The sequence below is a fragment of the Vipera berus genome, assembly GCF_964194415.1.
Source record: "Vipera berus genome assembly, chromosome: 2".
NCBI lineage: Eukaryota > Metazoa > Chordata > Lepidosauria > Squamata > Viperidae > Vipera > Vipera berus.
Genome location: NC_138203.1, coordinates 287879793 through 287897668, shown reverse-complemented (window position 1 = coordinate 287897668; position 17876 = coordinate 287879793). Strand labels below are relative to the sequence as shown.

Sequence of the window (17876 nt, the reverse complement as noted above, 5' to 3'; positions counted from 1 at the left end):
AACAAAATGGTTTGGTTGAGATCTGCATATGTGGGACTGATTGGGGTAGATTGCAAGGGTGACTCCAAAATATAATTTTATCATATTTTATCTATATCTTAAATTATTGTACACTATTACAATTTCATTTTAGATTGTATTTTATTCCCATTTCATTTTAAATGGTATTTTATTCTAATTCCACTTTAAATTGTATTTTATCAAATTCCATTTTAAATTGCTGTTATCAAATTTTAATCACAATTTTGTTGCTGGAACTTTGCATCTTGATATGGCCCAAGGGCTAATCAATAAAGACTTATTACTAATATATGTGTATGCACGTATGAGTATGGTTGTATATTTATATAACAGGCATCAGCACTTCATTTTTTTAATGTGTGGTTCACAAAAAAAGTGACAATAAAGCCTATCCTATCCAATCTTGTCCTATCCTATCATCTGTAAAACTGATGTATGCTTCATTCTTTTATAGAAATGTTGACAATCAGTGGCTGATATCCAGTTTATGGTCTATTTGATCAGAAGAAACTCCTCCCCAAATGTCTCTTTTTCTCATGCTTGATTATTTGTAATACCACAATACTCAACTCTTTAATCTTTATTCTCCTGTGCTTCAAAAAGACAAACTCACAAGAAATTTAAAGCACAACCCCCCCAAGGTTTTAAGACCAAGTAAAGCAAATAAATCTAGTATTTCTATGTATTAGTACCCAAGTGGATCCTTCTCCTGGTGGAATCTCTTTCCATACTTCATGCACTTATATGGTTTCTCTCGTGTGTGGATCCTGTAATGTGAATTAAGATTACTATTTGCGAGGCTCCTCCCACACTCCGTACCGTGTGGATCCTTTTATGGGAAGTTAGGGACCTATTTTCACAGAAAGTATTTCCACATTCCAGGCATTTGTAGTGTTTTTCCCCCCACGTGAATCCTTTTGTGAATACTAAGGGTCCCGTTTTCACAGAAGGTCTTTCAGCTTTTCCCCGTGTGGATTGTTTTGTGAGAAATGAGATGACTTCCTTGACTGCAGCTCTTTCCACACTGCAGGCATTTGTATGGCACGCCAGAATGGATCCTTTTTATGGGAAGTAAGCTGAGTTCTCCATCTGAAGTTCTTCCCACATTCCAAACATTTCTCCAGTGTGGATACTTTGGTGGGAAATAAGTGAGCTGCTTTGTTCAAATATTTTCCCATATTCACTACCCTGATACGGTTTCTCCCCTGGGTGGATTTTTTTATCAAAGGTAAGATGACTATTCCACCAGAAACTCGTTCCGTATTCAAGACATGGGTAGCTTTCTGTCGTCTGTGGGACAGAAATGAGTGTAGAGCTTTGACTAAAAGTCTTTCCACACTCTGTGCGTTTATAAGGCCTCTCTCCTGAATGGATCCTCATGTGAATTTTAAGGGACCGGTTTTCGCTAAAGCTTTTCCCGCACTCCGTGCATTTGTAGGGTTTCTCTCCGGTGTGGATCCTTTTGTGGGAAATAAGGTTGCTGCTCCGACTAAAGGTCTTTTCACACTCTGTGCATTTATAGGGTTTCTCTCCTGTATGGATCCTTTTATGGCACGCAAGGGAATTGTGCTTGCTGAAGCTTTTCCCACACTCTGTGCATTGGTATGGTTTCTCACCCGTGTGCGTTCTTTTATGAGAAATAAGGCTACAGTTCCAACTGAAGGTCTTCTCACACTCTGTGCATTTATAGGGTTTCTCTCCTGTATGGATCCTTTTATGGGATGTAAGGTAACTCTTCTGGCTGAACCCTTTCCCACACTCCATGCACTTGTATGGTTTCTCCCCTGTGTGAGTTGTTTTATGGGAAACAAGATGAGCCCTCTTACTGAAGCTCTTTCCACACTCTGTACATATATACGATTTCTCCCCCGAGTAAATCCTTTTATGGGAGATCAATTGACTGCTTTGACTGAAGCTTTTGTCATGCCCTGTGCATTTATAGGGCTTCTCTCCGGTGTGGATCCTCTTATGAGAAGTAAGAGACCTAATTTCCTGGAAGCTTTCTCCACACTCCATGCATTTATACGGTTTTTCCCCGGTATGGATTCTTTTATGGGAAATAAGGTGGCTCCTCTTTCTAAACATCTGTCCACATTCCGTACATTTATAGGGTTTCTCTCCTGTATGGATCTTTTTATGAAGAGTAAGGGTGCTCCTCCGACTGAAGGTCTTTTCACACTCCATGCATTTATAGGGTTTCTCTCCTGTATGGATCCTTTTATGGTATATAAGGAAACAGTTCTTGTTGAAGCTTTTCCCACACTCTGTGCATTTGTATGGTTTCTCACCTGTGTGGTTCCTTTTGTGGGAAATAAGCAGACAACTCCATTTGAAATTCTTCCCACATTGTGTGCACTTATAGGGTTTATCTCCCAAACCGCCCTTTTCAGGTAAGGGAAGAATAAAGGTCCCATTGTAATCCTCCTTGTATCCATATTGGTCTGTAGAATGAGTTTGGTAATGGTTCTTTATATCTGATTTCGCCTTGATTTTTTTCACTATGTTCTCCAAACACTCTTTGGGTTTTTTTCCAGTTTGATTTTCCTGAGCAGCAAAATCATTTCTACTCCAAACAGGCTGGGAAACTAAGCTTTCCTCGTTTCCATTTTTTGATACATTTCCTAGGCAACTTTTTGTTTCCTTCTGCACTGCCATTTTTCCTGCTTCCTTCATGGGCCAAACTGTTTGGAGTGTTATCTCGCAAGTCTCATTCTGCTGGTCGTACGTTCCTTGCAAGAAAACAAGAGTAAGTTGTGGTGAGGTACAAAGAAATAAAGGCTAAGGAATAACAAGCGATTCTAAACATCTGGATGGAAGGTTGACAGAAGCAGCGTTTTGAAAGTCTGTTATGTTGATCAATATAAAAGATAGTCTAAAGCAGACATGTCAAACTTGCGATGTCACACAACGCATTGGGACAGTTTTGCCATTGCTGGCAATGGGGTGGGCACGGCTTCCAGATAATGCGTCTGGCCTGCAGGCCGGCAGTTTGACACACCTGGTCTAAAGTTTATTGAACTCTGAATTTTGATCTAGATTATCATCAAGTTTATAAGTGAAAATTTTTAATGTGGAAATGCACAGTTCCTTTTTTTGTAAGAAATATAATTCTTCAAAGGATCCATTGATTTTAATAGAAGGAATCTATGCACCACAAGGCTGAACTGTGGTGTCCTTGGTACTCTCTGAGGTTAGTAGTTTGTTGCATATGTTTATTACCCAACCAGGTAACTAGCTCTGATCTTGCTATTTAGTGGGGTAATGAAACATCTGCAACCAAATCGACAAACTCGGAAAGCACCCAAAACTCCACAGTTCCACTGATTTTAAACCAAAACCATATCAATGTTGTTACATTTTCCCCACTTCATTAATTAATTCTCCTTCCTTTTTATTATTGCTATGAATTCTCAGCAGAGTTCATATAGAACATAGAAGAACCATGGGGTATCCAGAGAGCAGATAGTCAGGCTAAGTAAGTGTGACCCATCTTTTGCTTCTGTTCGCCTATCTTTCACCTGGTTTTGAATCTCCTCTTACCACAGACACAGTTGCAGAGAAAAAAAATACATATAAAAATATTAGAACAATTGGGATCAATTAAAACTGTCAAGGTTGAATTTCTAAGATGCTTGCTAACCTCTGTCTCTACTCAACTTGCCATAGAAACAAGGGGGAGGGAAAGCCTGGGAAAGAAATGGGGAGTTTTAAGAAGCCGTCTATGGACCATGAGAGCCAAGGTCACAAATGCAGGTGTCTGACGGAGAAGTAGACTGTTCCCAAAACAAACCAAAGAAGTGTGATTGGCCAATGTGAACACTTGGTCAGTGGGGGTTATGGAAAGCTATGGTTAACTAATCAGATTTTCACATGGGAAAACCAGAGTTGATTTTGCTTCTTCAGTACTGGGATGTGTATTCAATAAAGTTTATCTTTTATGGCAACTCAAGCTGTAAAGTTTTCTTGATATTGGATTTGCTAGCCAGAAGGTTGACAAAAACAGGTTCAAAAAAATATGAACCAATGCCGGGGGGATGGTAGATCTACAAAGGTTTTGGAAAGAAGGAAAAATCACAACTATCAGGTTCCACAAAGAAGAGGGAGTCAAACTATTCTCCAAAGCACCTGAAGGCAGGACAAGAAGCAACGAATATAAGTAACTAAAGAGAGAAGCAACCTAGAACTAAGGAGACATTTACTGACAGAACAATTAATCAGTGGAACAACCTGCCTCCAGAAGCTGTGAATGCTCCAACACTGGAAGTTTTTAAGATGAGACTGGACAGCCAATTGTCTGAAATGGTATAGGGTTTTCGGCCTGAGCAGGGGGTTGGACTAGATGACCTTCAAAGTCCCTTCCAACGTCGTCGCCGTCATCATCATCATCATCATTAGTTGTTGTTTTAGCCTCCAGTCCCCAACCATCTTTGTTGCTTTTCTCTGCGCACTTTCTAGATCAGGGGTGTCAAACTCTATTTCATTGAGGGCCGCATCAGCATTGCGGTTGCCCTCAAGGGGCCGGGTGGGTATGGCCAGGGTGGGTGTGGTCTACTGGCTGGCGTGGCTAGAGTGCGTATGGCCTACTGGGTGGGCATGGCCAGCTCTACATCGTTCGCATGAAGGGTGCCTATGGGGGCCTGGGTAGGAGTGGGACAGATATGAGGGTCTCTGGCAGAAGGAGGGTCTCTGGGCCAGGGCCACGGCAGTGGGGGCCGTTCCCTCACTGTTTCCAGGATGGCTTCGCGGGCCACATGAAACCACTTTGCAGGCCGGATCCGGCCCCTGGGCCTTGTGTTTGACATGTCTGTTCTAGATTCTCTAGTAGGGGTGCCTTTTAACCAGAAATAGCCGATTTCATGCCATCAAAAAAATGTCTCCTCTAAGGGCCCAGCAGAGGTCCTTACCCAGAGAGGCCATATTCTGGGAATTCTCCTGCATGACTTCTCTGTGGAGGTCTTTTTGGTGGGTGTCCAGCTGAGACCATTCCTCCTCAGAAAAATACACCGCCACTTCCTCGAAGGACACAAAACTCTCCTGAACAAGGAAAAACAGGGACATGTTAACCAACGGCTCAAGGAATTACTTGCCAGTTCTCTCCCTTTGTCGACCAATTTTTAAAGCAGACATCTGCACATGGGTGTTTCTGAAGGATGCAAAATATTATATGTAAATATGGCATGGATCGCAGGCTTTTTCTGATGAAACATTTGTGGTGAAGACGATGGGACTTGTGAAGATGCCTAAATTAACTTGCTTGGTTAGAATAAAAAGAACCCCTATGTTTACGGCTGGCTGGAAACTTGCTTATTTTTTGTATGAAATGGAGAAAAATGCACTTATGATTTGTGGTTTTGATGAGTAGAAAAAAAACCTGGATATTAGAAAAGGATGAACTCTTATCAGTTATCTCATTAGAGTAAGAGACAACTTTGTAATTGTGCTTAAATCTGTGGTAAAGGAAATCGGAAACTTATTTCTTTTTGCAATTTTTTACTTTCTTTTTTCTCTTTTCTGCTTTTAATTTATCCCAACACAAAACTAATTTCAGTGACCTTTCAGTGATGTTCAGTGGAAAAAAATAATTACATTATTCTGGATCCCTTCCAAATCCAGAAAAACCACTTCTCAGTGGCTCCCCTTTTCCTGTTTATTATTTTGATTTATGCAGACAGCCATCTCAAATGCAAGACTCTGGATGGTTTACAACAGGCATGTCAAACTCGTGACGTCACGTGACATCGCGCGACGTATCGGAACCTTTTCCCATTGCCGACAATGGGATGGGCGCGGTTTCTCCGTGACGCTCCGGCCTGCGGGCTGGCAGTTTGACACCCCTGGTTTACAACAATTCAGAGTTGTTGAAGGATGTGTTGCAAGATTTCTGTGCGACATTTTAGGCAGAGATACAATAAATGCTCAAATCAATTAGATATAAAAGAAAGGAATTTGATGCTCATATAGTTATTCTGAAGTCTTTACCCTGATTAGACTTGAGAAAGAAAATATATCTTCAGGGCACTCCTTTATGTATCAGATCAAAAATCAAATCAATTTTCATTATGGTCATAAACAATATAGTACATATTATATAGTAAATATTTTAATATATATATATATTTCTTAGGACCCTCTAGACTTTTAATTTGGAGTAGAGTGGGGGGTGACTGGATGGAGCTGAGCATTTTTTAAAAAAAAAATCCCATTTATATCCCGCCCTTCTCCGAAGACTCAGGGCGGCTTACAATCTAAGCACAAATCAAATGTGCTTAGCAATAGCCTTCATTCTATGTATATGCCTGCTTATTAGGGCTAGCCAGATCCCCTTCCTGATGCCTACGTGGAGTTCACAGCAGATATTTTTCTTTGTCCCCTAAGAGAGAAACAACTGCTGCTGCCTAGGATTGAACTCTTAACCTTCTGAGTGGGAGGTGAGCATCTTCACCACTAGGCCAACACACTGCTTTTTTACAATATATAATATTAACTGATAAATTTTAAGTAATGCCCCCAAAACTAGCAGCAAATAAAATAAACTGTGCAGAAATGATTGAAATACTGGGTGGGGGAACAGAACAAGGAATCTATGGTGAAAATTTCCAGAACCAAATTAAAACAAAATAAAAACATTAATGAGCAAAGACCAAAGACATTAAATGAAGAATTTCAAAATCAAAAGCAAAGATGTGCATTACAGTAGAACAGGGTAACGGGCATTTGCGGGGTAAGGGAGAAAAAAAAATCAAACCTTTTCAATACATGCATCACATGCAGGCTGTGTTATGTTACCTGGGGTTAACTCTCTCCCCACTCAACAGTTACGTGAAACTGCCCAGGTAGCATCTAGAGCAGAGCTATAGTCATGTGGACTTTAACTCTGAGAATTCTGCAGGCAGCATATACTGTAGGGTGTCAATGCTGCTAACATTGGATGTTTTTTCATTGACGACAGCTTTTGCTTTTAGAGTTAGATGATGCTGGGAGGGGGGGATGTGAATGAGAGTCCAGCTAGACATAACAACACTAAACTTAGTGTGAGAATCAAGGTTACTGAGCCCAGAGCTGATAAAGAATGGGCGGGCTGGAGAGCTGGAGAGGAAGCCCACACTTCAAGCTAATTGGAGGATGTGATTTGACTGCAAATTGGAGGAGGGAATTGTGCTTTGATACTATGTGCCCAGGGGAGGGGATTCAGTTTTTGGCTTTGATTATGTAAGTGCCAATATTATGCTACTTGAATAAAAGTTTCTTTAAGGTAAACAATGCCTCAAAGTTCTTTCGAAGAGTTTCATCTGTCGGAACCATGACATAGGGATGATTTAGGGATCTAGGAGTTTGGTGGAATGCTGTCAGTAGGTACATAACATGCTTCCCAAGAGAAAATAGGGCAATTGAACCTTGACCAGAAGGGAGATAAGCTAAGCTGAGGGTAACTGGTCAAGGGCTGAATTCACATTTCTTCTTTCCATGTTGTGTAGAAGCAACAATATCATACGTCAACCCCACAACAAATCAGGAGGCCTCAAAATGGCTCTCTGTAGCTTCCCTGAAGCTTCTCCTCCTACCTCAACAGTTGATTCAGTTACTTTTCCAGCTCCACCAGGACACGGAGGTGATCCTAGAAATATCAGTGGAACTATTCCATCTTCTGCAAAGAAGATAAAAGTGGTGGAAGAAGAGTTTTTTAAAGTGAAGTTATGGATGAGGAGATTCAGACAATGAGAGGAATTTCTGTGGAATTTCACACTGCTTGGAAGGAATACATTCTTACCCAGGGAAGGGTCCTGATGTTGATGTTGAACTTCCTTGGCGAACATCCTAGAAAAGTGCTTCAGAGAGCAATTTGATGGATCTTGCATTCTCTTGGAATGATCAGGGACCATGTTCAAGAATGAACCCTGGAAGGGAAGTGGCAGGTTGAATGGAGAATTACTATATCAAATTAAAAAAGCAGAATCCTCAAACACCATGATCCCAAATCCTTAATCTTGACCCACATTGACAAGAAACAACACCAGTTCGACTGAAGCAACACTAAAATCGCCGGCCACACTACCACCCACCACACTCTTGAATTCATCGAAGCCTGGCACTCTACAAGCAATTCTATCAATAGACACGTCAACCTACAATCAGCCTACGAACTCCTCGGGATCCAAATCAACCACATAGCCAACCAGAGACACCACCAACCCTCAACCAAGCCATGTAAGACCACCTCACACTCCCACCAGTTCTCCTCACAGTGACCCTAACCTAAAGTAACCTCCCCATTACAAGACCCGTCTCAATTGTCTCACTGATGACTCAGACCTGACTCCGAGGAAGACATGGGAGTGCTTTGTTGAGACCCAAGAGGGGTTGTCTGTGGCTTTGGAGGACTGTAAGGAAGAGCAGGTGAGGCAGGCCAGGGGCCTTCAGGTGTGGAACAGGGAAGGCATAGTGCCAGTGAGGAGCAAGGGCCCCCGCCACCTGATCCTAGAGCAAGGAGAGCAGAGAGGAGGAGAGAACAATGGAGGCAGGCTCAATTGCTCGGGAGAAGAGCGTCCCGTCCCACTTCACAAGGCACACCTGGGAACTAAGATATAAGGAGATGCTGTGGGGCGGGGCATTTGCCGGGAACAAACGTGTTATCTTGAGATAGTGAATTGTGCTCTTGTCTAACCTGGACACCTTGAATTCCGGACCGGTTGGTTTCCTGCTTCACAACCACAGACAATATTTCTGAGTCTCTCCTTGCAGACTGCAGGCAAGCTGAGAGTTAAAAGGACTCTTTACATTTTTGTTTTGTTTTTGTGTTATCTGTCTTGCCAGTGTGTGCATTGGTGGAACTATTTCCAGCATATGTGGGAGCTTTTGGGGAACTTGGGCAGTGATTAAAAGACTGTTTCCCTTGCCAGTCGACTGCTTTGCCTCCATTTGGGGCCCTGAGTCATCATATGACCCATCACAAGACCCTCACTTGACACATCCACACCCGGAGCCCTTGCAAACAGAAGAACACCAACAATGACATCCCTGAAACTCCGCTGAAGATGTTACCTAGCCTGGTAACGAAACATTCGGAAACTGACCCACAAGCTTGCAGAACAAGCCTTCGCCCTCATCCTGCACCCGAGCTACAGATATTTCATCACTATTGCAAAATTAATATATCATCCCAGAGGAGTGAACGTTGTTCTCTTCTCACAACTTTGCTACATTCTTGGTCCACAGTAGGAATAGAAAGGAAAATGGTCCAAGAATGACCTCTGGAAGGTAAGTAACAGGTAGAAAGCAAGGAGCAAGCAGCAGCAGAACCCCTGTTAAGCATCTCTTCATATTATGTTGAGATATTTAAAGACTCAAACACTGTTTGTAACATTTAACGCCCCTTTCAAGTCTCAAAATGAAGGTCTACCTCACCTGTACCTCTATCTTCTTCCGCTCTTCCACCTGGCTCAGGAGGAAACCTTCGGCAAAGCAAATCCAGTCTAAACGTCTGACTATGCGACCAACAGTAATAATTTATTAAAACTTGTATGCCACCTGACCCCCAACCATTCTGTGTGGCAAGTGGCAGAAGAACCAGTGTTAAGCATCTCTTCATATTATGTTGAGGAGATATTTAAGGACTCAAACACTGTTTGTAACATTAACGCCCCTTTCAAGTCTCAAAATGAAGGTCTACCTCACCTGTATCTCTATCTTCTTCCGCTCTTCCACCTGGCTCAGGAGGAAACCTTCGGCCAGGGCCACCGCCTGAGAGCTGGTCTCTGCTCCACACTCTCGGATCCAACTCTCCATTTTGGGGGGAAGGACGGCCAGGAGCTGCTCCAGGATCATCAGATCCAACATCTGAGCCTTAGTGTGTCTTTCTGGCTGTAGCCACTGACGGCAAAAGTGGTGAAGGTGGTTGCAAATTTCTCGGGGCCCCTTAGACTCTTGGTACTGGACACTCCTAAAGAGCCTGCGTTGGACCTCTGGACTGATTGTCTTCTCCTCTAGGACCTTCTGCCCAGTTTCTGCCCAGATATCCCTACAGGTCCCAGAATGAGCCTCTGGAGGGCCTTTTCCATCTCTGTCGCATACTAGATATTCTTCCATTTTCTCTGTCCTCTAGCACAACTTCAAATGTAGCCAAGAAACCTTGCAGCTCTCCAAGGGTCTTTTCTTCTCAGGAACTACGTTGTGCAGAAGCCCCGGAGAAGCCTCAACAGCTTCTTCATCCCCTCTTTGCTCACAAGTTATTTTTGTACCTATATGAGGAGAAATGGAGTAGAATAGAATACTTTATTCGGCCAAATGTGATTAGACACACAAGGAATTTGTTTCCAGTGCAGAAGCTCTCAGCGTATATGCAAAACAACAGAGTAATAATAATTATAACGATACTAATAAGGAATTGGGTATGGCCAGTCTAGAGAAAAGAAGGACTGGAGGGTGGGTGGGCATCATATCAATATTCCAGTATTTGAGGGGCTGCCACAAAAAAGAGGGGGTCAACTTATTTTCCAAAGCACCAGAAGGCAATACAAGAAACAATCGATGGAAACTTATCAAGGAGAGGAGCAACCTGGAATTACGGAGAAACTTCCTAATAGCGATCCCAAAGGTGCTTTTTCAAGAGGCAACTGGACTTTCTTGTTTTGCTTCTCATCACTTCAAAGAAAAACAAGAAAGTCCACTTGTCTCGTGAAAAAGCACCTTTGGGATAACTATGACCTGGTTGACTGAGAATCTCTACATTCCTAACATTGAGGACAATTAACCAGTGGAACAGCTTGCCACCAGAAGTTGTGAGAGCTTCATCACTGGAGGCTTTTAAGAAAAGACTGGACAACCACTTGTCTGAAATGGTATAGGCTCTTCTGCTTGAGCAGGGGGTTGGACTAGAAGACCTCAAAGGTCCCTTCCAGCTCTACTTTGATAATAATAAAAAAGCAAAAGAGATTTCCAGATCATCCATCTAAGATGAAAAAGAAATTTTAGCATTATGGATAGCTAGCACTACCAAAGGAAAATTAAGAACCAAGAGGAGACAGTTCTTATACTTATTTGAGAAAAAAGTGCCGATCACATTACACAGTTACGTCTGATGATCGGGGAAGAGAGCAGAATGCAAGATCTTCCGGATCAACCTTTATCAAACACCTGGAACACTACAAGAGGATTGAGGATGGTGCCTCTATCCTTGACAACTTGACAATGTGTGGACTTCAGCTCCCAGAATTCCCCAAGCAGCTAAGTTGACTGAGGAATTCTGGGAGTTGCGGTCCACACATTTTTGAGTCGCTGAGGTTGGGAAAGGCTGATTTAAGGAAGTCTTCCTGTTTGGATCCAGCACAATTGCAAGCTTTCCTTCTTAGGTGAACACACAGACATTCTCTCTCTCTCTCACACACATACACACACAGGCAACATGCAGGCAAAAACATGCAATTAAAGCCAAAACACATGATGACAAACCACCAGGGATGAATTCACACAATGCAATCCCAGGTCGATCCCCAGCTGCTTCCCTACAAAGCTTCCTCACTTTCTAGCTGGAAAATTTGCAATGTCCACACCTCTCTTTTTTCTCACCCTCCCTCTCTTCCTCTTTCTCTCCTTCCTGCTCTCTCTCCTTCCATCCCTTTCCTTCTCTCCCTCTCCCTCTCTCCTCCCCTCTCTTTCAGTCCCTCTCTCTCTCTCCTTCTGTCTCTTCCTCCTCCAGTCCCCATCCCCGGGACATAAGAGGGGAAATAGCTCCCAGATCCCCTTCTGCTTCGTGGGGATCCTGAATTTATTCCTGCGGGGGAGTGAGGCTGCAACATGGCTAGTCTGGACCTTTGATTCTCACCCTCCTCCATCCCCCCACCCCCACTGGCCTTGCCCTGCATGCAATGGGGCGACAATGGAAAAATGGGACCTTAGGGCTTCCCCCACCCTTTCCAGGACTCCGACCCTGGAGGAAGACTTTGCAGGTCTCCACACGCACGCCTCCAGCGCGAGACCCCTTTTTGCACGGGAAGAAGCTCACTGCTGAGTCACGTCTGGATGGCTCTCTTTTGCAAGGCGGCGGAAGCTTCCGTGCAAAATGTCCAGGCGAGGGAATGCAGGGAGGCCGGGCTTTCGGTGACATCACTCCTTCCCTTCCGTTTCTCCGAAAACCCATACATAGGAAAAAGAGGATCTTCCCTTTTCCCGGGCAAGACGGGCAGACGCATGCTCAGTTGCTCGTTGAAGCTGGGAGGCTGCCAGCCCTTATAATGGTGCAGAGGGAGCCGCCTAGTGGGCTCTCTGCAGAGTGCAGGCGGCGCTTAAGAACGAGGCGGGAGGTGGGGGGGGGGGGAAAGAGAGGGACATGCTTTTACCTCATAAAACGTAACTTGTTTTTTCTCCATGTTGGTCTGTGGAGACTTCAGACCTATACTGACCTGCTGAAGGAACTGAAAGAACCAGTCAACATGGGTTTGTCAAAAACAGATCATGCCAGACAAATCTTATTACATTCTTTGACCAAGTGACAAAATTAGTGGACCAGAGGAACGCTGTAGCTATAATTTACTTGGACTTCAGTAAGGCATTTGATAAAGTAGATCACAACCTACTACTTGATAACATAGAAAAATGTGGGTTAGATAGCATCACCACCAGATGGATTCGTAGCTGGCTGACAGGCCGTACTCAGCGTGTGGTCCTCAATGGAACTGCATCTACATGGAAGGAAGTGTGTAGTGGGGTGCCCCAGGGCTCTGTTCTGGGCCCAGTGCTCTTCAACATCTTCATCAAAGATTTGGATGAGGGGATAGATGGGGAACTCATCAAATTTGCAGACCACACCAAGCTGGCAGGAATAGCCAATACTCCAGAAGATAGGCTTAAGATACAGAAGGATCTGGACAGACTCGAACACTGGGCACTATCTAACAAAATGAAATTCAATGGTGAAAAAAGTAAGGTTCTACATTTAGGCAGGAAAAATCAAATGCATAGGTATAGTATAGGTGGTACCTTGCTCAATAGTAGTAACTGTGAGAGGGATCTCGGAGTCTTAGTAGACAATCACTTCAATATGAGCCAGCAGTGTGCTGCAGCTGCCAAAAAAGCCAACACAGTGCTAGGCTGCATTAACAGAGGGATAGAATCAAGATCAAGTGAAGTACTAATACCACTTTACAATGCTTTGGTAAGGCCACACCTGGAATACTGCATCCAGTTTTGGTCACCACGATGTAAAAAAGATGTCGAGACTCTAGAAAGGGTACAGAGAAGAGCAACCAAGATGATTAGGGGGCTGGAGGCTAAAACATATAGGGAACGGTTGCTGGAATTGGGTATGTGTAGTTTAACGAAGTGAAGGGTGAGGGGTAACATGATAGCAGTGTTCCAATATCTCCAGGGTTGCCACAAAGAAGAGAGAGTCAAGCTATTCTCCAAAGCACCTGAAAGCAGAACAAGAAGCAATGGATGGAAACTAGTCAAGGAGAGAAGCAACCTAGAACTAAGGAGAAACTTCCTGACAGTTAGAACAATTAACCAGTGGAACAACCTGCCTCCAGAGGTGGTAAATTTAATTTATTTAATTTAATTTAATAATTTGATTTCTATACCGCCCTTCTCCCGAAGGACTCAGGGCGGTGAACAGGGCAATACACAATAAAAATTAGATACAAAAATTAAAAAACCATTAAAAACCAATTAAACATCATGCCCATAAAATTAATACATATTAAGTTAAAAACTAATTTTAAAAAACCCAACCCCACCCCGTCAGACCAGGCCAGCTTGTTCGAAAAAGAATGTTTTAAGATCGCGCCGGAAGGAGCGAAGGTCGGGGGCCGTCCGGAGCTCAACCGGTAAGCTGTTCCAAAGGTCTGGCGCGCCCACAGAGAACGCTCTCCCCCTGGGGGTCGCCAATCGGCATTCTTTGATCGGCGGCACCCTGAGGAGGCCCTCTCTGTGGGAGCGCACTGGACGGAGGGACGTTGACGCCGGTCGCAGGTGTTGCCGTAAATGCTCCAACACTGGAGGTTTTTAAGAAGAGGCTGGACAGCCATTTGCCTGAAATGGTATAGGGTTTCCTGCCTGAGCAGGGGGTTGGACTAGATGACCTCCAAGGTCCCTTCCAACTTTATATATTATTATTATTATAAATATGAACACTCGAAGACTCCTTTTTTCTACTCACAAACTTGCTTCATTTGGGGATCTTGTGAAAGAGAAGGATGCACCCGGATTAAAATGGCAGGTTATTGAGGAGCCGTCGTGACGTCATGCGGGGGACAAGATGGTAGATGTGACAGGGAGAATCACTGAAGGGCCACTAAGGCTAAAATTCCCTAAAAAGCATTGACTATTTCAAGAAGAGAGTCTTGAAGTGGGAAAAGGACTTCAGGCAATGCAACTCCAATCATTTTAGCTCAGAAATGTCACCGGTTTTGTGCATCATTATTTGCCGTGGCAGCACGCTTCGCTTCTCCTTGTTCACCTTCCCTTGTCATTTCAGACAAGTGGCTGTCCAGGATCTTCTTAAGAACCTCCAGTGATGAAGCACCTACAGTTTCCAAAGTCAAGCTGTTTCACTGGTTAATTGTTCTCACTGTTACGAAGTTTCTCCTTAATTTCAGGTTGCTTCTCTCCTTGGTTAGTTTCCATCCATTGTTTCTTGTCATGCCTTCTGATGCTTTGGGAAATAAGTTGACCCCCAGCTCATTGGGGTGTCCCCTCAAATACGGGAAGACTTCTATCATGTCACCTCTAGTCCTTCTTTTCTCTAGACCAGGGGTAGGCAACCTCGGCTCTTTTATGACTCATGGACTTCAACTCCCAGAATTCCTGAGCCAGCATGGCTCAGCTTGGAAACCTCTCCCTTTTCCCTCAGCATGGCTGGCTCAGGAATTATGGGAGTTGAAGTCCATGAGTCATAAAAGAGCCGAGGTTGCCTACCCCTGCTCTAGACTAAAGGTAAAGGTTCCTCTGCACATGCATGCTAGTCGTTTCCGACTCTAGGGGCCGGTGCTCATCTCCATTTCAAAGCCGAAGAGCCAGCGCTTGTCCGAGGACGTCTCCGTGGTCATGTGGCCGGCATGACTAGATGCCAAAGGCGCACGGAACGCTGTTACCTTCCCACCATAGTGGTCCCTATTTTTCTACTTGCATTTTTACGTGCTTTTGAACTGCTAGGTTGGCAGAAGCTGGGGCGAGTAACAGGCGCTCACTCTGCTACGCGGCACTCGGGATTCGACCCGCCAAACTGCCAACCTTCTGATCGACAAGCCATACCCAATTCCTGCAACTGTTCTTCATATGTTTGTGTCTCCAGGCCTTTAATCATCTAGCTGCTTTCCTCTGCACTTTTTCTGTACTTTCCCCACAAGACGTAGAGAATTAGGCAGCTGAAATCTCTTTGAGGAACTTCAAACTGTTTTCAAAGATCCTTCCATTACCTGATGATGAGTCTTCAGAGAGATCCCCTTCCAAATCAAATCTTTTCATGGATCCAAGGTACCCATGAGACATTCTGTAACAAACTTCAAAAGACCTCTGGATTTGACAGAACAGGGTAGAATAAAATGAGAAATATGGAAATAATGCGTGAGAAGTGGTTGTTCCTCTGCCCACAATTCCAATTACCAATGGTATAATTGTCATAGAATAGAATAGAATAGAATAACAGAGTTGGAAGGGACCTTGGAAATCTAGTCCAGCCCCCTGCTTAGGAGGGGAAACCCTATAACCCTACGTGAGACCACCTGCTGCCATTGTCAACCTCCCATCGCCCGGTTCGCTCCCACAGAGTCGGCCTCCTCAGGGTTCCGGTGGCCAGGCAATGCTGGCTGGCGACCCCCCAGGGGGAGAGCCTTCTCTGTGGGTGCGCCGACCCTCTAGAATGAACTGCCTCCGGAGCTGTGGATGGCCCCTGACCTTCAATCCTTCTGCCGTGACCTGAAGACATGGTTGTTCCAATAAGCGGGCCTGGACTGACTACAATTTTTAATTAGGCTTTTTATTGGGTTAAATTGTTTTGTAATTTCGCATTTATTGTTTAATTCTCTTTTAAATTTTTTACTCTATGTTTTTTAATTTTTATTGTTGTGAGCCGCCCTGAGTCCTCAGGGAGAAGGACGGCATATAAATTTAATAAAATGAAATGAAATTTCCGATAAATGGTTGTCCAGTCTCTTCTTAAAAACATCCAGTGTTGGAGCATTCAGAATTTCTGGAATCAAGTTGTTCCAATGGTTAATTGCTCTGGGATTTGCTCAAAGACTTATTCAAATGTTGCATCTATCAGAAAACAGTGGTAGGGGGACATTGAAGAAATTAAATGTGTTTATTATTTTAAAATCCCTTTCCAGTTCCAAAATGGGTTTTCCTACCTGTAGCTCTTCCTGTTTTTTCTCCTACATCTGGCTCAGGAGGGAGCCTTCGGCCAGGGCCACTGCCTGAGAGCTGGTCTCTGCTCCACAATCCCGGACCCAACTCTCCATTTCTGGGGGCAGGATGGCCAGGAACTGCTCCAGGATCATCAGATCCAGCATTTGAGCCTTAGTGTGTCTTTCTGGCTGCAGCCATTGAAGGCAAGGTTGATGGAGATGGCTACAAATCTCTCAGGGGCCCCTGGCTTCCTGTAGTGGACACTCGTGAAGCACCAGCATTGGACCTGAATGGATGGTTTCCTCCTCTGGTGTCTTCTGTTTAGTTCTTGACCAGATCTTTCCCCAGCTCCTGTTTCCAGCTCTCTGGCCTTCTAAGATATTCTGCTTCCATTTTCTCTCCATTCTCCAATGCAATTTCAAATGGGGTCAAAAGATCTGCATCTGGTTTTGCATCCATTTGACTTTTATCTGCAAGGAGAGGCCATTGGTGAGATAGTCAGCTTCCTCTGATCATGACCTTAATTTCAGACTAGGACTTAAGAGTCTTCCAGTTTATAGATTTGATCAGTGCTTCTTTTGCAAAAACAAAAGGTGCCGGAACTCACATCTTGTTAATCTTTTATTTTTATAATTTTATTTATATATTTATTTATATAATTAAAAAAATATATATTCTGTTCTTAACATAAATTTAATTTATTGTATTTAAGGCAGGGGTGTCAAAATTGCAATGTCACGTGACGTGTTGCGACGTATCACAACTTTTTTTCCATTGCTGGCAATGGGGTGGACGCGGTTTCACTATGATGCATCTGGCCTAGGAGCTAGCAGTTTGGCACCCCTGATTTAAGGCAAATATTCATCGTGAATTCCAAAGTTATGTCCAAGTATTGTCCGGCAAATCTTCTTGACTCTTTTCCTTGCTATTAGTAACTATGGCCAAATGTTGTCCTCTGAGTAACCATAGATCAATGTACTTTGAAGGATTGAAAAGTCTCAGAGGTGGTCCGACAAATTTGATGAACAAAAGTGCTGAAATTGTCTTAGTTTTCAATGAAGCTCTTGTTGGGATGGCAATTAGATTCTTCTGCGAAAACCCATGTTCACATTCACTTCAAGAAATGGGAATGGTATTCAGAGTCCATATCAAATGCAATAGTTTTTCTGGATATGTCTTTTCGAGAATGCATTCACAGAATCCACAAACTCACTGAGAGTTCTCCCTTCTACACCAGGATGTACATATCAACGTCCCCCTGCTCCAGATAAGAAACAGAATCCCTCAATAATAAACTATGAAAAACCAGGAACACAGTTAATCCCCACTGAACATTTGCATTGGGCTGCAGAAACCATCTCCCTAATTTCCAACCAGTTGAACTTCTCCTTCAGTTGCTCGACTGAGGGACTGTGGACTGCCGTCTGGTACTTCTAGTCCATAGAGTCATCCCAGCCAGTTGGCCCTTTGAAAATCCTCTGCACCCCTCCCAACATGTGGCAACCTAGAATGACCAA

General features: G+C 43.7%; 2 protein-coding genes across 5 annotated transcripts in view; one reads left to right on the top strand and one right to left on the bottom strand.

The window, feature by feature from the left end:
- Positions 1-17876, top strand: part of LOC308661727 (zinc finger protein 24-like) — a 765670-nt gene that overhangs the window by 48482 nt on the left and 699312 nt on the right. The window lies entirely within an intron of this gene.
- LOC308662635 (zinc finger protein 202-like) lies at positions 244-12098 on the bottom strand. Of its 4 annotated transcripts, none has more exons than XM_081318695.1 (6): positions 12020-12098; positions 9694-10256; positions 7790-7916; positions 7584-7666; positions 4926-5055; positions 244-2750 (listed from the first exon to the last, which is right to left on the bottom strand). In XM_081318695.1, the coding sequence occupies exons 2-6, from the start codon at positions 10102-10104 to the stop codon at positions 1084-1086; spliced, it is 2418 nt and encodes an 805-aa protein (XP_081174821.1). In that variant the 5' UTR covers positions 10105-10256; positions 12020-12098; the 3' UTR covers positions 244-1083. The 4 variants fall into 4 exon arrangements, with proteins under 4 accessions (XP_081174821.1, XP_081174822.1, XP_081174820.1 ...); XM_081318696.1 differs by having other exon boundaries at positions 11926-12070; XM_081318694.1 differs by having other exon boundaries at positions 11909-12060.

Excerpts from the sequence above, each read along its gene's own strand:
- LOC308662635 (XM_081318695.1), bottom strand. The coding sequence starts at position 10,104 with ATGGAAGAATATCTAGTATGCGACAGAGATGGAAAAGGCCCTCCAGAG. Across the intron at positions 7,667-7,789 it reads ACATCAGGACCCTTCCCTGG|AAGATGGAATAGTTCCACTG; the intron begins GTAAGAATGTAT and ends TCTTCTTTGCAG. Across the intron at positions 5,056-7,583 it reads TAACTGAATCAACTGTTGAG|GAGAGTTTTGTGTCCTTCGA; the intron begins GTAGGAGGAGAA and ends TTCCTTGTTCAG.